At 44.6% G+C, this 22,293-nt stretch overlaps 2 protein-coding genes and 1 long non-coding RNA gene across 3 annotated transcripts in view; 1 reads left to right on the top strand and 2 right to left on the bottom strand.

Moving 5' to 3' along the window:
• The window catches only part of LOC111814389, a 16,149-nt gene extending 13,271 nt beyond the window's left edge, over positions 1 to 2,878 (bottom strand). Inside the window, exon 1 of the long non-coding RNA XR_002819381.1 lies at positions 2,757 to 2,878. This is a non-coding gene — a long non-coding RNA (uncharacterized LOC111814389). The remainder of the gene's footprint in view (positions 1 to 2,756) is intronic.
• Positions 2,879 to 12,722: 9,844 nt separating this feature from the next.
• On the top strand, positions 12,723 to 15,536 carry Stbd1 (starch binding domain 1). The gene is made up of 2 exons (XM_004647431.2): positions 12,723 to 12,985; positions 14,721 to 15,536. Exons 1-2 carry the CDS (start codon positions 12,850 to 12,852, stop codon positions 15,428 to 15,430), a joined length of 846 nt encoding a protein of 281 aa, XP_004647488.1. The 5' UTR covers positions 12,723 to 12,849; the 3' UTR covers positions 15,431 to 15,536.
• Positions 15,537 to 17,890: 2,354 nt separating this feature from the next.
• Positions 17,891 to 22,293, bottom strand: part of Ccdc158 (coiled-coil domain containing 158) — an 84,509-nt gene continuing 80,106 nt past the window's right edge. The window contains 2 exon segments of the mRNA XM_004649027.3: positions 17,891 to 18,295; positions 20,021 to 20,128. Coding sequence (XP_004649084.2) covers positions 18,219 to 18,295; positions 20,021 to 20,128 — 185 coding nt within the window. The 3' untranslated portion in view covers positions 17,891 to 18,218.

Below are 22,293 nucleotides of genomic sequence, written 5' to 3'. Positions count from 1 at the left end.
TTCTCTCTACACAGTTTAGGCTGGGCTTAAGCTCACTTCTGTAGCCCCCAGGCTGGTCTCCAACCCATAGGGATCCTCCTGTCTCAACCTCCTAAGTGCTGGGATTATAGGTGTATGCCATCATACCTAGGGTTCTGGGAATTGAACTTGGGATCTTATGCTTGACAGTTAGGTGCTTATGCCTCTAAGCTATCTTCACAGCCCAAGCTCTTCTTTTAAAATAACCCAGCATCTACATAAAACCTACATACATCTTCCCTGATACTTTGAGCCATCCCTAGGTTATTCATAATAGTTTATATGATGTAAAACCTATGCAAATAGTTATTTTACTGTATTTAGGAATTAATGGCAAGAAAATACCAGTATGTACATGTTCAGAATAGACACAAAGCTTTTGGATATTTTCAATCTGCATTTGGTTGAATCCAAGGGAACAGAGCAGGCAGACCTGGGCTGCATTCAGGAAGGTACTATCTTACACTTGGGGCTGAAGATGAGCCATACTGAGCACTATAAGAGGCCAGACAAGTCAGAGCAATGGAGTCACCATGGTGTCAGACTTTCCCAGTATCCTCTTTCCTAACTCCTTTAATTTTCTTGCTTGCTTGCTTTATCATTTTTGCTGTAAAATTAGTTTCTTGGTAGAACCAATGTTGCATGAATTAACATGGTAGTGAATAAGCACTCAGTGAGACTATAAATGTTAAGAGTGGGCAGGCATCTGGTAAGACAGGTCAGCAAATCCAAGTCCAGAACAAGTTGCTCTTCTAGTACAGATAAATGAGTGCTTCTCTCACAGTGATGGAAGAAATCTATGGCATCCTATATATGAAGTTAACCAAACCCCCATGGATGGCTTAGCTCCCCCACCCAGCAATATGGCATACAGATGCAAAAGAAAGACAAAGAGAGAATATCCTGAAGTTGAGGAGCACTAATATAACCCAGTGTTCTTGTGGAACAAAAAGCCCTGTGTCCAAAAGTTCATGGCTTTTATTGGTATTAATCAGGCAGGTGTGTGGGGCTTGAGGCAGAGTGTTAGGAAAAAGAAACTTCACAAGTATTGGCTGTAATGAGAAACAGTGATTTTGTACCAGGTAAAAAGGACTCCAGTTAGCAATGTAAGGAAGTTTGATATATGCAAGGCTGGCCAATTAAGGGAACATCTAGTGCAATATAACCCGTTCTGTATACCTCAGTGAACAGGGTTGAAGAGAGACAAGAGGCTTCATTTCTCTGGAGAGCACAGCTTGTCAGTCTCCTATGGAAGTCATTCAGCAACTATTCCTACCTCTTACTACACAAGATGGAAATCTCTAGACCATATTTCTCATAGTCAGTGCATCAAAATGTGCACAGGTTTGGAAGCCCAAGGGAGAACTGAACCAGGTAGACTGGGGAGAAGCATCCAGTTCTACAAGGTCAACCGGGGCAAAGTGCATTTAGTCCTGGGCTTCTGGCATTCAGGTGCCAAGGAGCAGGTGGTGTTGGCAGCAGTAAACAGGAGAGAATCCTTGTCTTTTCCAGGCCACATTGTTCCTGGCTGTGCTACACTGAAGCTTCATGTATATCAGGGACTTAAGATTGTACTAATTTCTGGAAAACCAGACATTCAGTAGAAGTGATAGCCACATCAGCCTTTGCATGGGGAAATCCAGGATGCTGGACTTAAAGATAGCCCACATTCTGCTGCCATGGCCACCTTGCTCGGGATCACTGGGCATGGCTGATGGGCTAGAAGAAGAAGCAGGCACATGTGCAGAGAGCAGGCCAACTTTTCTCCTGGTTACCAAGTGTTTCATTGGTAGTGAAGGCCTTCTGATGGGCATCACAAAGAACTAAATGAATCCATGCTGATATGCCCAGTCTACCTCTCCCCTAAACATCCCTGTCACGGGCCTTGTATTCTTTCTTGGTCTTTTTAAGTCCCTGACTGCTGAGCTAAACCATCAGCTCCTGACTGATAATATCTACACTGAAGGTGAATTTTCTTTTCAGATGTGGTGGTCAACAAAACATGTTTTAGTTTGTTTTCTGTTGCTATCATTTCATACCACAGACTGAGAAATTTATAGTTTTATTCAGCTCATAGTTCAAAGGCTGGGAGAGTCATGTGGTGAGGCTTTTCTTGCTGAGGTGAATCCTGTTGGCATGGACTTGGAAGAGCTAAAAGGTGGCATGGGAGATCATGTGTGAGTCAGAACATGTTAGCCCAGGTCTCTCTGATAAGCCATTGTGCCCTTGGATTTGGGCTCCGTCCTTATGATCTCATTCAACCTTAACTGCTTCCCCAGCTCACTTCTAAACCTCAGTGGGGATTATATCAAAATGGTCTTTGGAGCAGACATTCAAACCATAAAAGAGAAACACCTGAAAATCTGCCTTCTGGAATATTCCCTTCTCTGCTAATCCCCAGAGCCATCCCTGAGTTAGACTGGAATATTATCATTGTCTACTTGTGGCGGGGGCCATCCTATTATGTGGATTGTTTGCTCAGTAAACTGGACATAGAGCGTTTCCCTGAAGTGCAAGCTGAGGAAAAACCAGCAGTGTGGCAGAAGAGGATGCACCAGGCGACTTGTGTCTTTAACTTCTGCTCTGGCCCATCTTATGCTATATGGAAAATGTCCACTGGATCCCGACACAAGAAACAATCCAATTTAGTAACTAAATCTGTAGACTTTGGAACCAGGGGGCCTAGGTTCTAACCAAAATCTGCCATGCATTAGGTATAAGACCATGGGTTTGCTTACCCTTGTCTGCTGCCATCTTCTCATCTGAAATATGATGATCTGAATAACTGGAGCACATCTCCCAGAAATGTGGCGAGAATTGAAGGACTGTTACAGTGCTTAGGACAGAGCCTGGCACATTGTGCGTGTTCTAAATGTTAGCTGACAAATGGCTTGGTGGATCAGATAACATCATCTATGATGGACATCTGTCACATGGTTACCTACTTGTCATGCTCAGCCTGCTGTATTCACAAGGGTCCAGCAAGAAGCTAAGATCTGTTTCAAAAGGAGAAGTTACAAGTGCCTGAGTTTGTGGCTCAGCTGCAGACACTAAGGGCCTGTGCTATGCTCCGCCTTTCTGAATGCTAAAGCACCATTCAGCAGCTGTGTCTGTGCTAGCCCTGGGTGCACAGTGGCCCCACCTCTTGCAGGGCAGGGCTTCCTTGGCCAATTAGGAAGGCACCTCTTGCTTGTGCTATGCTCAAAGCTGGCGGCTCTTCAAGTTACTAAAGAAAAGAGCTGAAACAGCAAGTCTAAATCTGGCCTCCTTATCACTTCTTGGCCTTTTGGCTAAGGTCAAATGTAAATCTGGCCTCCAGAATCCAAAAGAAGTGCCATTAGCTAGTACTTTCCATGCCCAGATACAAGAGTCATAAAGCTGAGTGTTTAAATAATTAGTGGTTAAATACCTATGAAGTGATAGGTTTTTGAGTTATTACTTTTGTCATACACATCATTTATTTAATTGTGAGTACAAATAACTTACATTTTAATAATGGTTGCATTTCTGGGCATAGTGGTGTATGTCTATAATCCTAGCTCTTGGAAGGCTGAGGCAAGAGGATTGCTGCAAGTTCAGGGCTAGCCTGTGCTACAAAGTGAGTCCAAAGACAGCCTGAAATGCATAGCAAAACCCTGTCTCAAAGAAAGGTCATATTACTGTTATAGTTTGGGGCTTTGCAAAGGGAACAATACAATACAGGACACATATTTTTAAAGATTACTTATAATAGTCATCAAAAAAATCATACAAAGAGTGCAGGAAATCTGTCCACACACTAAAGACCAAAGACTCCATCTGAGGGCCTGGATCCCACTGTAATGTCCTGCATGAGACCAACAGAGACCTAGAGGTCATAACAATGACCCCAATGAGTCCAACTCATTGGAAGCTTTGACCCCACCACAATGTCTCAGGCAAGTCTATTTCACAGATCTGTGCTGGTAAGGCCCAAAGGTCAGTGGTGGAAGCTAGAAAATCTTTGCCCATGGCATGAAGGATCTGTGCTAGCAGGCTGAGAGATCTGAACTGGAGCCAGGAAATGATGCTCAAAGTAAGGACCAGAGCTCTCCCAAGAAGTATGAGAGCCATTCTCAGCAATAATGTGGTTCCAGGCTCTTCTGACAATGAGGGAAGCCGTTCTAGGAAGGCCAATGTGACAAGCTTCTCCAGGAAAATAAGTAGTGCACCATCTTCCCCTGCAGAGCCAGAAAGCGATGCTCAAAGTGAGGACCAGGGCTCCTTCAAAGTGAACCAGAGCCATTCTCAGTGACAACAAGGTCCAGAGCTCCTTTGACAATGAGAATAGCTGAGTTCATCAGGAAAGCCAGCATGACAAGCTCCTCCAAGAGAACCAACAGTTCCCTCAGCTTTCCTAATAGCTTCTAACAGCTTCCCAACAGCTTTTCTTCCTCATTAGTTCTGCCTCTTATGCTGTTGGCAACAATCCTCAGCAGAGCATCCCACATCCAGCACTATGATGGTTCAGTTCAGCTGTGTGTTACAAGCTGATCACCAGTTGTCAATCCACTACATTTACCAACCAGTTCACTGAACTCCTGAGAAATTTTCCACAGACTTTTATGAGAAAGTACAACCTGTCTCCAACGCATCTGTGGTTATAAGTGAAGGATGTTGGGGATGAAGAGAAGAGATTTTCCCAGTGTTCAACAACTATTTCCACAAATGCCACCAGTGTCTTCTTGAAAGATGGGAAAGGCTCACCTGTGAGGGGAAAACTGCATCAGTTCAGGTCTACTGAGCAGCAGACGCTGTGATGCAATTTGATGTTCCTGAGCTGAGTGACAGAAGGGATGAGGAAGACAGGGAGACTGTGAGGCACCTCTGACTGTGGAAAGAAGCAAGGTGGGTGTGCGGAGAGTCAGTGACCTGACATAGTTCAAATGTAGTTCCCACCCACCCACTGGGAAGTCTTTAGGCTGAAGCTGCTCACAGGCGGAGCCTCTCATCTGCCAAGACAGGCCTGTCTTGGCCCATTTCTGCACCCACAGGCCTGACAGCAACACCTCAGAGGGCTGAGAGTTTTAGGCACACAAAGCCACCTTCATCTTCCTGCTTGCTCCCCTTTCAGCAGTCAGGGCATTGCTCTTTCCTGGTCAATGTTGTATCTTCACATAAGAGATCTGAACAAGCTTGAGTTCAAATGAAATTTTGTTTTATTTTTACCCTTGGTGGTGAGGACCCACCTCACACATGCTAAGCACACATTCTGCCACTGAGCTTTGAAACCCTAATTTATAACCAGTCAGGTAGAGGGGGTGCCATCTAAAATGGACAGAAGGGTTGGGGGACAGCCCTTGACCTGTGGAGTCTGGATTAGAGGACTCCAGCAACTGGAATTGTGTGTGTGTGTGTGTGTGTGTGTGTGTGTGTAATTCTTGCACTTGTGATCACAGAAGTCTTTTGTATTAATTGTGGTGTAAGAGCAGAAAAACACTTTTCATCATCTAGGGAAATTAGAAAATGCATTTAATGAACTTGATGAGGTTGGCAAGATTTTCATGTAAAATGCTGAAGGTACTCCCTATTTTTTCCTTGCTGTTTATGGTAAAATACAGAAAGGAAAAATATGCTAAAAGGATAGTTGAATTAAAAGGAACCAGAATTTTGTGGTTTTGAAAGTTGTTAGATTCTCAGATGGCAAGTGATATTTAAGTTAAAAAATAGTTTAGGGCAGTGGTCAAATCCAGGATACTTCCAAAGACATGGCCTAAAGATAAATCCAAGAGTGTGGAAGTCTTTGTTAAGACCCCAGAAAGAATGAAAGTGGTGCCTCAGAGCATCATTCAGCTGGACAAAAGGCCCCTGAAGAGTTTTACAGGTGCTGAACACAGATTCTCTCCCTGAAACAATAGTGCTTCTAAAAAGCTGAAGGAAGTTATTGTTCATCGGAAGGCCACAGAAAAGAAGGGCTTATCTTAAGGGGACTTGGGGACTTGACTTTTCTTCCTTTCTGTATTGGGGATCAAATCTAGGGCCTTCACACAGTGACATCCAAAACCTTTTCTTTATTTTATTTTTTTTTTAATTTTGACACGGGGTCTAAGTTGCTTAATTACCCAGCCTTGGCTTGTAATCCTCTTTCCTCAGCCTCTCACAGAGCTGGGATTACAGGTGTGTGCCACCATGCCAGGCTGGGACTTGGCTTTTGAGTAATAGTATGGACCCAATGAGATTCACAGGAGACACACAGTTTTCCACAGAATTATACTGACATAACCATGGCTAGCTTAGAGCAAAATGGCGAAGGACAGAATAAAATGAGAAAACTCTTTGGATCTTCACGATTCTTCAGGCAGGAACAGCCTCAGGGGGTTCCTCAGCTACAGCTGTGTGCTCCTATGGCAGAAGAGATGACTCCAAGAGCCACAGTGTACTCACAGGCCACGGAGATTGAGTCTCAGGTATGAGCTGGGCAGAGTTCCTGATCAAAGAATTCTCAGTGAAGACTTTCTGGTTCTCAGAATGTTTGTGCAGTGGGACTCCTGTGTACCCTCAAGTACCTGCTTGGAACAGCAGTGTCTAGGGGCCGCTCCTGTGCCTCTCCTCCACTAGGTGTCAGGTGGCTCTGTGGGGACATGGATAACTTGTCTCTTTCATTCCCAGGTCCTCAGGTTGCAAGCAAAGGTGGCAGAGCAACCATCCTGAGGACTTACGCCTTGTCACCTCTGCACGGGAAGCTGGCCTATGTTCTGCCATTCTGCACTCTAGGCGGATACTATAAAGGAGTGAGGTTTGAGGGAGATTTTGTGAGCATATTTTGTATCTGAGAGGAATGTAAATAATTTGTGGCTAGATAACAGATGTGTTTCATTCTTAAAATATGTTCACAAATTCTTGGACTCATTTTCCTTCAAAAGGTGGAGCTTAATTCTCCTCTTAAAGCAGCAGAAGTAGTGATGTGTGGCTTCTGAGACACGGTCCTGGGAAGCACTGTGCTGCATCTGTGCTGACCTGCCTCGCCTGCTCCCATGCATTTCTCAGCCTAGCAGTGCCCCGCTGAACTCAAGACTGTTCTTACTACTCTCAGTGAGGAACGGCTGCCCTGTGCTCCACCCTTGGCCTGTGTGCACTTAACCTTCCCAGAAGTTGAAATGCTGCATCATGAGTGAACATGCTCTCACATGACTGTGTGTTTTGGTTTTCTTTCTGTAGCTTGCTTGAAACAAGGTCTCACTACGTAGTTGAGGCTGGCTTTACACTCGCTGTGTAGCCCAGGCTGACCTCAGACGTGCAGCAATCCTCCTCTCTCAGCTTCTTGAGAACAAGGATTACAGGTATGAAGCAAGCATGACTGGCATGTTTTGGTTTTCTTAAGGCTTTGGACAAAATTAATTTGCCCTAATTTTGTATCTTTCTTTCTTTCACAGATTAAATAAAGATTTCCTTTTCCTTAGCCTCTTTGCCACTATTGAGTTTCATCTTTAAAAAAAAATAATAATGCTGTCCATTTGATAGATGAAAATTAGTATCTTGTCTTCATTTGTATTTTTTTTTAAATTACTGGTGAGCTTGTACACTTAAGACATGATTTTGGTCTGTTCTATTTCTTTGTGAATTGGCCCATTTTATCAGGCACCCCAGGGTCTGCCTTTCATGCAAGGGGAGCTGGCAAGACTGCATATGAGGGTGGGGCTGGGGTGAAGACCACCCCCAGCAAGAGCACAGGGTGTGAAATTTTCCATTAGAAATCATTTTTGCTCTAGATTTACTTTTGATTATCAGAAAAACTCACCCTAAAGTACTGGAGAAATTTCTGTTTTCCTTTTGACAAAAGTTAGCATCTTACAAAGAATATTAGCAGGGGTTGGGTGGGTAGATCAATTAAAGAATACCACTGATGAGGAAGAAGACAAGGAACAGGAGGCAAATGATACCCTAAACGGTCCTTACTGTTTTGTTTAGGTCTGTCCTTATATCATCTACCTCATTTTCTCCCAAGATAACAGTCAACTCAAAAGAAGGAAGAAAAGGAAGGAAGGACAGAAAGGAAGGAGAGGAAGGGAGGGAGAGGCAAAAAAGAAAGGAAGGTGTTTCAGTCACTTTCCTGTCTTTGTGAGGTAACACCCAACACCCACAGCTTAAAGGAGAAGAGGTTCACTTACTTAGGCTCATGTGTCAGTCCATGGGCAGCTGGCTCAAGGCAGGAACAGCATGGTGGAGGGTCCTGGCGGAGGGAAAGGTGCTCACCCATGCAGCCAGGAAGCAGAGAGTGAAGGAAGGAGCTGGGGACAAGAATACATCCTTCTAGGTCACTTGCCCAGGGACCCACTTCCAGCCAGGCCCACCTCTAAAAAGCAAGGTGGCTACAAACTCATCCATAAACTGATCCACTGATGAGCAGAGCACCTCACAACTCAGTCACCATTCACACATGTGAGAATTTGGAGAGACATTTTATATCTAAGCCATAGGAAGAGAAGAAGGAAAAGAGGGGAAGGAGAGAGGGGAAGAGAGAGAAGGAGGGAGAGGAGAAAGAGTGTGAGGGAGGGAGGGTACCTGAACATGTATTTGCTATAATTTTGGTAATACATCCTCCCCTCCCCTTCCTTCCCCTCCCCTTGTCTGTCTGTCTGTCCCCCCCCCACCTCCGTACAGAGTCTCGCTACACAGCTGGGACTTGTAGAGATCCTTCTGTCTCAGCCTCCCCCGCACTAGCTGGGATTACAGAAGTGCACCACCACTCTGGGTTCAGGCCATGCCCAGGGTTCTGGGGCCGGCACAGCATGTGGTACTGGGGATTGACTATGGTACCCAGGTCCTTGTGCTTGCCAGGCAGGTGTTTAGTCTGCCAGTCTATCTTTGTAGCCCTTGGTAATATGTTCTTAGCACATTCCTGATGTTTATTCATTCAATCAATACACATATTAAGCCTCTCCTAGGTAGGACCCCGAGTACTCTATTGTACACTATTTTTTATGACACTACTACATTTTCTTAGCTGTTTTCTTTCTATGTCTGTCTGAGTGGGCTCTGCTATACCTGTTAAACAATGGTATTGCTGGGTCAAGGAGTAGATATATATTTAATTTTATAAAAATTCTTTTCCCATTTTCCCATAATTTTATTGAGAAACAACTAGCAATGAGACAGTTTCAAACCAAATTGGTACGACAGTTTCAATAATTAACACATTGCATACATTCTTCCTAGTGGTTAATTGCTGTACAAGATGTGGACATGATATCCTATTTACACAATTTCTAATATTTGCCTCTTCTGGTAGATTCAAAATGGTGCAACAATACTGTTTTAATGTGCTGGTATTTGGCTACTAAGGATTTGGACCATGCTGTACCTGTTCCTTTCATTCAGCTGAACACTCCTATGAAGAAATGCCTGTGCCCAGGCACCAGGAAAAGAATACCTTGTCCATTTTATTTATTTAATGAATAAATATATTTTTGTGTGTGTCATACCGGGAATTGAACTCAGGACCTTGTGCTTGCCAGGCAGGCACTTATACCACTGAGCTATCTCCCTGGCCCTCCATTTTTATTTGTATTGCCTGTCAATGTCTTTGTATATCTGGAGGTTAATTGTCAAGCAGTTTTAGTTTAGCTAGTTTAAGACAAAACAAACGTCTCCCTGTAGTCTGCAGTTATCTGGGAACTTTATTTATGAGCCTTATTTTGATGATGTCAATTTTGTTTTGCTTTTGTTTTTTGCCTTCTGTGTTAGGCAGTGTCACAATGATAGTTCTTCTAACTCTGTTCTACCTGCTTTGGAGTTTCCACATCTATGTGTAAGGCTTTATTGAACCAGTACTCCACCATTTTATATAGTACAAAGTACTAGCCCAGATTTATTGTTCTTCAATACAGTGAGCCAGTTTTTCCACCAGATTCTCTTTTGCTAAAGGTTTCATCATTTAGCACGGTGGCTCAGCCTGGCATCTATTCTAGAACTAAGATGAGTCAGAGTTTTGCAAACAGTTGCGGTCAGGAAATGTCTCTATGAAACCCGAAGCTGAGCAGCTCCAACGTGACGGGTTTGCAGTGTGGTTCTGCTTATGGCTAACGTGCAGAGGCCCAGGAGCAAAGGTCTGACAGCAGCAGACAGGTGCCGGGTGACAGCACATTCCCTTTAGGAGGCAGGCTTGCCAAGGACTCACACAGCAAGAATGTGTAGGAAATTCATCATAAATGTTGGGATACTTCCAGAAGGATATTGGGGTGTCACACACCCCAATAAAATGTACATCCTAAGATTTGGACATGGTTTAATAGACAGGAGGATTGAATATAACTCAAGTTTCAGAGCATAGGTCCTGGGGCCAGAATACTGGTTTCAAATCCCAGTTTGGTCACTCATCCACCTAGTGTCCTTGGGGAGATGACTCCCTGGGGCATGTTGCATGAAGTAATCTGTACAAAGCACGTGCCCAGGCTGGCAGATGCTTGTATTTGCTAAACAACACTAAGAACAGACTTGTTGCATCTTAGATTGGCATTCCAGGGAATAAGAAGGATGAACAAGCTTTGGCCCTAAAAGAGTTCATGGTCTAACTACAAAAATACTTATACCACAAGCAGAGACCTTATACAGTGGACCTAGACTTAGGAACTTGATTCATTCCCAAGGGCTGGTTGTAACTCAAGTTGTCCATTGAAGGCTCAGGCTCCTCTATACAACCTTCTAAATCTCCCTTGTGTAGACAGGCATATCTTAGCATTCTTAGAGAAACACTGGCCTAAGATTTCTCACTTAACTCCATACAGGAAAGGATGCTGCAATACCTCTTCCAGAACTCTTTAAGTGTTAAATCTGTATCTGAGACCATCTGGATGCATAAGTAGCCAGCATTCAAGGCATGTTTCAAGACTTTGTTCATAAGTTCAAACTAAAATTCCAGTCATAACCCAAGTCATTTGTCAGAACTGTCATAACCAGACAGTCCACTGCATTTTTCTCTAAGAAAGTTGCTGTGTGTTTTCAGAGTTCAGAGAGTGATGTATCAGTTTGAGGTTAGGTGTGCAGCATGTGTTCAGGCACTAGGAAAAGTTTCACAGTTCTCAGGTCTTGGCAGAATTCAAGTGGCCCTAGGGCAGATAAATGATAAAGACCCAGAGGAGCTGGTTGAAGGCTGAGGTGGGGCTGAGTTTCACCTGGCAGATAGGGTGCCTTGCTCTCACTGGACTTCCAGGGGTTAAACTGGCAGTGGTGCTAGAGGGGTGGGATCAGAGTGGAGGGAGTGCTCTGGTGACAGGTGGTGGATGTAGTCATCTGGACAGATACAAGTGAGGCCTGAATATCTCGAGGGTCCTGCAATTCCAAGGAGAAGAACAAGAAAAATACTGCTCTTTGCTAGGCTCAAAACTTTACTTTTGGACTCCAAAATGGGAGGGAGGATACCAAGCAGTGCCTCAACTCTCCTTGGTAACTAGGTTGTTGTTCTACAACTGAATCCACTTCTGACCCTCCCCACCCAAGTTGCATCAGCTCCCACAGAATGACTCCCTTCCAAGGCCAGGCCCAACTCCAGGCCTACCCTGCTTTTAACCACTGCCTGTAAATGTAGATATCACACTTTTGCCTTAGATCTGATGATTGCTAGAATGGTTCACAGAACTTAGGAAACACTTATGTTTCCTGTTTTATTATAAAGCATGCATGCTACAGTTTGGGTACGGTTTGTCCCCAAGCCCACCATGGAATTCTTAATTTGCTGAAGGACAAATCTATTCAACAAAAGGGAAATCTCAAAATTGGGTTAAAAAATGTGCACAGAACCTATGCAAGGCAAGGAAACCAGCGAGGCTGGAGAGGCCAGGATAGAGAAAAGCCCAGGTGGTGCAGAATGGGAAAGGTTTTTGTTCCAAAATCTTGAGTGTGTTTGTAGCAATGGGGAGGATATGGTTGCCACCTAGCTAGAGGGGGAGAATGCTAGTGAGTTGTAGTTTGGAGAGGAAGTGGGAGAGGTGCATCCCTGAAGGAGCCTCCCCATCTTCCCCACCTTGTTATTGCGCGCGCACACACACACGCACATACATACACACGAGTGTGTACACACAGCCTGCCTGTGACTCCCCAGCAGCAGCTGTCTCCAGTGACCGACCCAAAGGGAATTTGTCCCGCTTGAGGGAGCCTTGCCAGCAATTACTTGGAGGCGAATACTCAGAGTTGTGGCCTTCAGCAACTGGATGTGGCATGTACGGGCAGGGGAAAGTTGAGGCTGGGACCCAGAGGCAGGATTGTTAGCTCCAGGTGGGCTTGCAAAGCCATCGCAGCAGCGACGCAGTGAATGAGGGAAAAATGTGTTTCACTGTTCACAGGGTTGCAGTTGTTTGGCAACGATTCAATTAAATACGTACATAACATATTTGAATACTGAGCGCTTAATAAAAGGTGCTAATTTTACGAATATGCTTACCTGCAGGAACAGCAGATAAGCACCTGGTCCCCGGATAGCACCTGGTTCGCCAGACTGGCGAGCATTTCGCGGGAGAGTGGATGTAGGTGAAGAGTGGCATTTATAGAGGACAGGTCCCCAAGGCCACCCCTTTTCTTTCACAGCGAGGAGGCAGAGGCGTGGAGGCTGGGTGCAGCTTTCCTCCAGGGTCCCTCCGGCTTTACTCTGCTCCAGGGAGCCCTGCGGCGGCCGCGCCCCGGAGGCGGTGCGAGGGGCGGGTCCTGGGCGGGCCCCCAGGAGGACGCCTGATCCGGCACCCCGGGCTGCTGCGGCCGAACAGCCCGGAGCGAAGGCGCTGGCAGAGGAGCGGGGTCTCCGCTGGGTGATCCCCGACCCGTACCAGGACCTGGACCCGGACCCTGACCCCGGCGGCCGCACGCGGTGGGTGTGTCCGCGCCATGGGAGCCGTCTGGTCTGCCTTGCTGGTCGGCGGGGGGCTGGCGGGGGCGCTGCTAGTGTGGCTGCTGAGGGGCGGCTCCGGCGATGGAGGCAAGGACGCCCCTCTCCGGGAACCCGCGGACTCGAGAGACCCAGGTATGTCCCCACGCTGGACGCGTCCTCACCTCGCGGGCGTTCTGGCATTGGCTCAAGAGGCTGAAGAGGGCCCGCTGGCGGTGTCCGGCCGCAGCCGCCCTTGGCATGTGTTCCGGGACCTAAGCTCCGCAGAGCGGTGCGCCAGGGCCTCCGCGAACCAGGCCTTTAGTCTGGGGTCGTCCTGCAACTTTATTATTATTATTATTATTATTATTATTATTATATTTTTTACAAGGCTGGGGCTCACAGGCCTTGAGCTTGCTAGGGATGGGCTTGATCCTAGCTGAGCTACACACCACCTTGACACCCCTCTTGGGTCCTTGTCCTCACCCTCGCGAGTCCCAGCCCCCGCCGCCCCCTGGACTGGGCCTTGGAAAGCGGAACTGCGTGCGCCTGTTACTACCTGCGTGTGACCATCGGGGGAGCAGGGATCTGTTTGGATTCTGGCCTGGGGCTATGCGCTGATCTGGTATTCAGAGCTCTGTGCCCCCCTGCAGCGACAGCGTGGGGTGGGCTGAGCCCCAGGAAGAGACTCACTGGAGCACCTGCGCTGATGCGCTTTCAGCCTGGACGTTTTCGAGGCCGTTGGCTTGGGCAGAGAGCGCCCTGGCGTGGATCTGTACTTCCCGCACCCTCCCTGGCCAGCTGCCAGTGCCTGGACAGCAGCCTCACGGTGCAAATTACATCTATGGACTTTATTTTTAGTGGAGTGGTGATCATTTGTAGCCACATGAAAATCTGCCCTGTGCCTTTCCTGTGAGTGGTGTGGGATGAATCCAGAGTTCATTGATCTTTTCTAAAGGCAGCTTCATTTTTTAGGTTCAAGAATTAGGAGTTGGGGGTAATACTAGTTGACCTCTCACTTTCAACCCTGCCATTAAAAAGAGGCAAGATGAAGCAAGACTTGCTTTGCCCCATAATTCACTTCAATAATTGTCTGGTCTTGGAGATTTCTGTCTTCCAGAGACCTTGTGGGACTGTCAGCCAGGTGAATGAGAGAAAGTCTTTAGGGGACTTGAATTTGCTCTTTGAAAATTTAAAAAAAAAATGTGTAGGGGTGGAAGGGATGAGAAAACTTTTTGTTTCTTGTGGGGGGGGGGTCCTCCTGCACGTGGGGCTGCTGGCATGAATCAACGACACTTGTCTCCTCATGCACCCCAGCTCTTACCTGTCCCTTCCTTTGCTGTTTCCTAGTGACATCTCTGACACTTTATAAATTGGTGCGGGAAATACAGGGCCCTTTGTGTAGGCAGCCATACAGACCTGTGGCCAGCAGCCGGACTTGGTGTTGTTTCTGTGGTCGGGATTGTGCCCTGGGCCTCAAACTGAGTATGTGCTCTACTGCTGAGCTAACAACGTGGTGCTAACAGCAGTTTGGGGTGAGAGGACTCAAGCAGCTCAACTTGGCCAAATGCCAGCATTACCAGACCCAGGACTGGCTTACACTTCGGCCTTTACAATTTGTCACTGTGTTTACTCACTTCTTGTACATGATGCTGCCCAATGTCTTTCACTGTTGGATATACAGTACATACATAGTCTTAGAGGACAATGCAGGGAGCATATGAAGTAATATGTAATTATTTCACATTTGATCTTAGCCAAAAGGCTGAGAAGCGATAATATGTACTTATTTCAATAGAGAGGGACTTGGTATATTGCAGGTAGAGTCATAAAGGTTAATCGTAACCCTTTCTCAGCCTAACACGGTGACATTTTCCCTTTTATTTTTTAGAGCATCTTCAAGAAAGCAATGGACTTTTGATTTCTGAGACCAAAGTGAGAGAAACTTTAGGAAATGAAAGTCTTGAGTCCCCTGTTGGAGAATGGAGGTTCCAAAAAGGCCAAGAGACCTCTACTAAAACAGCCACATGGTTTGCAGAGAAGTTGCCATCTAGCAGCCAGCACATGGCCAGAGATAAGAAAGAGAACCAGGCGCCGTTGGACATTCAGGCCCCGGCTGGCCATGAGGATTGGGAAATGGTGTCTAGGCACTCGTCTTGGGGAGAGGTGGGCTTGGGTGGCAACCTGGAGGCTTCTGGGGCAAGGCTAAGCCAAGAAAGGCACAACAGCAGAAGTGATTTTATGGAAGCGAGAGACTGGGAAGTGGATGAGAAAAGAAAAAGTGCAGCCAAAGTGTCTTCAGAGTCCAAGCAAGTTAGCATCAGGTTCCAGGTGCACTACCTCACGAGCACGGATGTGCAGTTCATTGCAGTAACTGGAGACCATGAGAATCTTGGCAGGTGGCATACTTACATCCCACTCCACCATCACAAGGATGGGCTGTGGTCTCATTCTGTCTTCCTACCAGCAGATTCTATGGTGCAGTGGAAATTTGTGCTGGTGGAGAACGGGGACATTACACGCTGGGAAGAATGCAGCAATAGATGCCTATCGACGGGCCACGAGGACAAAGTGGTTCACGGGTGGTGGGGGATTCACTGATGCCAAGTGCTGGAGAGGCTGCAGCAGAAAGTGGAGGAGGGTAAGGTTGTGGAGCACACTGAATAATTTAAAATAAAGGCAACACGACTAGCCACCAGCTGCTGCAAATTCACTAGTGGCTTTTGTGTAATGTGCAGAGGTATCTATGTATAGTACTTCCAGTGACTTCTTCCCCTGCAGCACTGGTTGATTGAGTTGTGCTCATGTATCCTTACTTTGGAGCTTAGGCCTCTTGAGTGATTTGGCTGAGCTTCAGGTGTGGACTCTCGCCAAGGAGCGCAAAACCAGCCAGCTGCACAGGTCCCAGCTGGCGCCTGTTGGGCCTCCCTAGACTGAAGGAGTAGTGCAAGCCTCATTAGAAACAGCTGAGGGCTGTTTTGAAGCTAATGAATTAATTCTGGGCATGGCTGTGCACACCTGTCATCCCAGCTATTTTGTAGCCATTTTGTGGGAGGATCTTGACCCAGGCCAGCCTGGGCAGTTTAGTGAGACCAGACCACCCCTACTCCCTTCAAAAATAAAAAAGCTGAAGAAATACTCTTTGCTACATGCACTTTCATATTTAAAAATAAGGACCCCATAAGGAATCGTATGGATAAGAACACACTGGATCACAGGCTGTGATTAGTAAGGATGTGAGCTAAAGCCATAGACTCCAGTGGTTTTTGTCTGGTTTTACCTCTCAAGTGTGTTCTTGTCTCAATGATCTAAGGCTGGTGTAGGAATGAGGGGCCTAGCCAGAGTGGTCATCAAGGAAGTCAGTCATGGCAACACACAGGAAGAAAGGGGCCACGAGGGGGATAGGGTGTGCACTGAGCAGGTGGTCGGAAAGCCACCTCTAGAGACTGGCAGGGACAGGTCCAGCCTGGCTTCCAGAGGAACTCAACCATCGTAGCCCAGAGCTCTTTGAGGATATCCCTGCTCACCACCCATCCACCCTCTCCCAGCAGGTCACCACACAGGGCTGCAGGTCCTATAGAAGCTGTTTCCTTCTGTCACTCTTCCCTGTCCTTTCCAACCTGCAGTCATCATGAGGACATACTGGTAAAGGACAGTGATATACAAGTTTATCTTTGCTCTGAAACAGTTTATATAAATAAAACCTGAATTTTAATCTTTATTCAATGTCTGAATTGTCTAAATCTTAATACCATAATAGGTTAGATCTAAAATAAAATACTCTATCCCACTAATGACAAGCACAAAGAAAAAGCAAACATCAGGTTACAGATGAAAACTATGAAGAGTCCTCTTTCATTTGGTGAAAACATTTGTCCTAAAACTACTTTTTCCCATAATCCTAGCACTTTCAGTAGCTGGACCCCATGGCAGTTTTCAGGTTAGCTTGAACTACACAGTGAGACTCTACATCAAAAAGTAAAAACCAAACATACCTTTCATTTGCTGGAAAATTCAGCATGCCTGTCCTTGAAAATAAAATTTACCTGCTGAAATACCCTTTAGTAAGCACAGTCTACTGACTGAACAATGTACAGCCTGGGTAAAACGGTCTTTTCTGAAAAGAACAAAGCCATGCACACGTAGCATTAGAAAGCACTTCCCAGAACTGGGTGACACTTTTTGCTTACAGTGCCCACCTGTTAAATTTAGAGGTACTGCTAGGTGCACTGATGCCATACAAAGAGCTCTGTGGATGCGCTTTTAACAAATGTGCAGAAGGGCCAACCATTCCTAAGAGAGAGTAAAAGGTGAAATAATTTAAAAAAATCTCTTTAGAATTCTATCCATAGTCATTTTATATTACCTGGTATACAAATTAATCTGTCACTAAAGATTATCAGTGCTTTGGACCTGAAAGTGTACCCAGTACTCTGTCCCTGATAATCTGATAGTAACAACTTGTTGGAGGCCACAGCTAGGTGGAAAGTGGGCCTGGGACACAGGTCTTCCAGTCAGGCAGCTGCCCCTCTGCTCCTCAGGGACAGTCCTGTGCTAGGGAGCAGGAGCATGTGTGTTTTGGACAGCTGGCCATCTGCGTGTCAGCTCTGCTGTTCTGGCACCACTGAAACATTTCTGATTTTCTTGTCTCATATATTTGGTTCAGATACAAAATTCCCTAATTTATTACAGTCTAAGTTAGACTGACTTCATTGAGTTTGGAAGTTACCCATGCACTTGCTAAAGAGTAAAATATTTTCTTCCCTTAGTTATTAATATGCAAAAACAGAAACTTCTAAGAATTTTAATTGGGGCTTCCTAACTTTTGTTATCTGATTCCCTTCACTGATATCCACAGAATAAACAGTGAGTTCAGGGTCACAGCAGGAAGCCCTATCTGTAGGCTGGAATTTGTCCTTCTGTTGGGGCATTATACCACATCAGTTCGTGTGAAAGGAGCTTTTACTCTGGGATTTTATTTTATTATGCATGTGGTGGGGGGGCTAGTGGGGATGGAGCTCAGGACCGCACGCTTGCCAGGCAGGTGTTTATGCCCTCAGCTATCTTCCCCAGCCCTGCTGGGATTTTATTTTTTAAGATGAGAAAAAAACGACTATTATAGTAGAATCAGTAATGCAATTATTTTAATACACTGGAATTAGTACCAGTGAATATCTTATCCTGTATAAATACCTTCAAATCCTACTAGTATGGCTCAACATTTTAGCAGGAGACATTCAAGTATAGTTTACTTCAAAACAGAGTTTACAGGGCAGGGTATTTTTATTAAACTTTCACATAAAAAGCAAAAAGTACACAGGGCACTAATTATAAGTAACATCACAATGGAAGGGGCATCATCCTTCTATAAAGACAGGCAAGGGAGGTGTCACTTGAGTAACATTTTTTCCTGGTCCTTCACTTTCTGTATCCTCTTTTCTTGGTTTCTGATCATGGAAGACATTGCTGAAAATGTCAATGAAGCAAAGTTAGAATAACAAAATATACTTAGGTTTTAAATTATATTATGTGCTTATTAAATGATCTGCTTGTTCAAACAGAATAAATACATTTTGATCTCAAGAAATTCTTAAACATTACAATGTGGCATATTTTTTAAAAGACTGGTGTTAGGGAACATACATAAGAGTAAACATTTACTTTTTAGTTGCTTCAAATGTGCAGGATAAGATCAGATGAACATAATATAAAGTACACAGTTCAAACATTTTCAGGAGGGTACAAAGAGAGATAAAAGTTGGTTTTGTCTCCGCTCTCTCATTTGCTGGGGCCAGAGGTCATTCTGTAAACAGTTTGATGAATCTCTGAGTGCACGCGCGTGCACACACACACACACACACACACACACGAAGTCTTTTCTGTCAAAGGGGCTATTTAGGGCCAGCCAAATAGTGGGGCATGCTGAGAAAGCAATTGAGTCTGGGCGTGGTGGTGCACACCTATAATTCCAGCACTCAGGAGGCTGCAAACAGGAGGATCACTAGGAGTCCAAGCTGCATAGTGGGACCCTGTGCCAAATACATTAACAAAAAAAAAAAAAAAAAATAGGGCCAATGAAATAATACATATTTCTTAAGAAGTAAAACCCACCTCACAATAAACTAAAGATGAAATGCTTTGTTTTATGTTTATATGCATAGGGAGCCGGTGCTATCAGAAAGGATTTGGAATTTTCTGAATAAAAACATGATACTGTATAACCTTGGAGTATTAGGAAAATTTGGGTTTTGGAGTCAGAAAGTATGGGGATCAGTTCCCAGGTGAACTACTCACTGTGTGACAAAGAATTCTTGTTACTACTTTTCCCTTCAATCTCATTTTCCTACGACAGTAACGGCAGCACCCACCTGACAGGGTCACAGTGAGGATCACAGGGAGAAATCACAGCCTGGCACATAGAAAGTGCTCAGTAAATGCTTGTAGAAACTATTATTAGCAACAGACTAAATTTATTTTATAAATCTTTGTTCTTTGAAAAATATTTCTTTTCATTCACCTTAGCAACTCACATTCTCTAGGGATGGAAAGGCAGAAAAGCATATACTCTATTATCGGTCTGTCTGACAAAGACTCCCAGGTTTAAGAATTTATGTCAAAAAAGGAGGAAACACAATAGCGTCCCCATACCCACGGTGCTTAGAACTTCAGCCAGAGGCCTACCTGTTCACTGCAGATTCTACCAGCTTCCATTCAAATGGCTTTAGTATTTTTGGATATGGCTTATCTTTCGATGTTGTGATTTCTTGGGTGGCATAGTCTCCTGTGCCTCTATGATCGTTTACATTCCATGTCAGCTAAATAACTGTTGTTTTGTTTTTTGACCATGGAGTGTAATTCTACCTTGGCAACCAACATACAAACGCTTGTCTACAGTGGTAGCAGGAATAAGAAAATGTGTGTGGCAAGGTTACACATGAAAAAGCACTCCATTCTAGTTGAGGGCTGGCCAGCAGGATTACCGGGCCAGTTGTAGTATAACAGGCTTACGGGAGACCTGCCCAGGGTCTGACAATTAAACTGGGGCCTGGTCATGGTTCAGACCCTCATGTTTGGAGAAAGGTTTCTAAATTATTAATTTAATACCTTTTGAGAGGAACAACCAACAGAAGGCTTAATCTGAAGGGAAAGTAAATATTATAGACAAGTCCCCTCCAAAAATATACATTGTACCTTGGTTTTTCAGCTGCAAATCTTCTACCAGGGTTTGTAAGCTTTCCAATCTGTTCTGAAGTTTCCTGCATGTTTTCCCTGTTGTTTCTACTGGCGGAGACTGTGAATCTATTAGAAAATTGCTTAGATGTGATATTAAAAGTTTATTTGATATTTTAAAAATACAGATTAAAGAACTTTAAACTTTTAATACTTGTAAAATGAAAAAAGTCTGTTGTCTAAATATTGTACCCTAGCCTATCTGATTTTGTTTCAAAATGATTCAACTTACTGATACTTAACTACGGAGTAGTTGGACTTGGGGAGAAGGGCACCTCCAGTGTGATACCACTCGGCAGTGGTCAGCATTCACAGAAAACCTGAGGACTTCTGCAGGCCTGAGGCGTGCAGGAACAGGACCTCCCTCGGACCCTGGTACCACCTGGAGTGTGCAAAGCCTGCGCCAGATGCTGTCACCCAAATAAGGACAGTACTATGTGACGGAAGCATGTTGTACGGATGCCTCAGGCAACCTACAACGAACATGGCAGTAACACCTGAAGAGGGCCTACACATGAAAATATTTGCCAATAACTATGAAAAGTTTTGTCAGTCAGTAAAAGTACTTAACTTGATGAGTGAAGATTTCGATGCTTTTTTTTTCTTTGGTGGTGCTGGAGATTGACCACATAGGGTCTTACACATGCTAGGTGAGATATATCGCCAGTATCTGAAGATTCTAATTTCATTTTACCTCCTGAATAGCTATATAATCTTGACAAAAACTTTTTATTGGATCAGTTTCCAATCAAATAACAGTTTCCATTACAGATATTAATATCAAAGGCAATTATGTGGAACTATTTTAATTCAAGAGAGAAACCATTTCTTAGATATTTCACACAAATGGTATAAGAGGTATGGTTGATGAGTATCTGACGCTGGTGAGTAACACGTCCTGTTCCTACATAACACAACTTTTATTCCAGCAAGGCAATCAGCATGGTCTGCTGGTAAATGATGAATGATCTGATACTTTAAATTTTTTTTTAAATTTTATTTATTTATTTATATGTGTGTATGTGTGTGTGTGTGTGTGTGTGTGTGTGTGTGTGTGTGGCCAGCTCAGCCCACCAGGGGGCGGGGCTGGCTGGCATGTGGTGCTGGGAGATTGAACCATGGTCCCTGTGCTTTGCTAAGCTTGTTCTAAGGAGGTGCTTTAGACCACTGAGCCATCTTACCAGCCCCCTGATACTTTAAATTTTTAAATGATACTAAATGAATAGCTTTGAGTCTAAGAGAAGAAAAAGCAACGCAAAAATGTTTTTTTAAAAACCCAGTAAAGTGTGATTAGGTTCTGATTTTCACCTCTTAGGATCTAGAAATGTGCCCAGCACAGAAATGTGCACAGCATTTTGATACTGTTGCCAGTAGCAAAAGACTGAGAACCAGCTTAACAGCAATGGAATAACTCATCTGTTTTCTCCTCATCAATGAGATGAGGCCACAGAACATTACTGTAACTTTGTCATGGTCATACATTAGAAGAAACGCTTCAAGTTCAATTTAACATGCTTACATTTAACACCCATGTAGTTATCAGTCCTTCTTGCAAATCAAATAATTTTTTACTTGTCTTATCAAGTAACACATGAACTTAAAGGTATTTATTTATTTATTTATTTATTTTTGTGTTTTGTGCAGGGTCTCACTATGCAGCTCAAACTCACAGGGCTCCTCCTGTTCTCAGCCTCCCCAGTGCTGGCACAATGGCTCATTCCTGTAATCCAAGCACTGAGGGAGGGTGAGGTAAGAGGATCCCAAGTTCAAGTCTAGCAATGGACAACTTAGCAAAATCCTTCAAAATAAAAATAAAAAGGGCCAGGCAGGGCCAGGGATATAGCCCAGTGGCACATTGCCTGCCTAACAAGCACAAGGTTGTGAGTTGGATACCCAGTACCAAACAAACCAACAAAAAAGAGGGGGGAGGTCCAAGGATATAGATCAGTATTAGAGTAGCTCTGAGTTCCACCCCTGTGTCCTCCCCCAAAAAATTAAAAATGAGAAATTTGACAAACTTGTCTGATAGACACTAGCACTTAGAAACTGTAGTAGATTTGTAACTGGTGGTCATCTTATTACACCCAGCTGACTTAAACTAGCATAACGCTGCATGAGGGAGGCACACCTGAGGGTTGTTGTCAGTAGCATAAAAGTCAGAAAGGAGAGGCTGTCAGAACTCTGTTAGGGATCCTGTTTCGAGAAGCTGCTGGAAGCCGCTAATTCTTTTGGGC

The sequence above is a fragment of the Octodon degus genome, unplaced genomic scaffold, assembly GCF_000260255.1.
Source record: "Octodon degus isolate 3935 unplaced genomic scaffold, OctDeg1.0 scaffold00305, whole genome shotgun sequence".
NCBI classification, from domain to species: domain Eukaryota; kingdom Metazoa; phylum Chordata; class Mammalia; order Rodentia; family Octodontidae; genus Octodon; species Octodon degus.
Note: the sequence above shows the minus strand (reverse complement) of the source record. Positions and strands in the feature narration are given on the sequence as shown.

Bases quoted from the DNA above. Each gene is read 5' to 3' on its own strand.
- Stbd1 (XM_004647431.2), top strand. From the start codon at position 12,850: ATGGGAGCCGTCTGGTCTGCCTTGCTGGTCGGCGGGGGGCTGGCGGGG. The intron at 12,986-14,720 runs GTATGTCCCCAC...TTTATTTTTTAG, and splicing joins CGCGGACTCGAGAGACCCAG to AGCATCTTCAAGAAAGCAAT.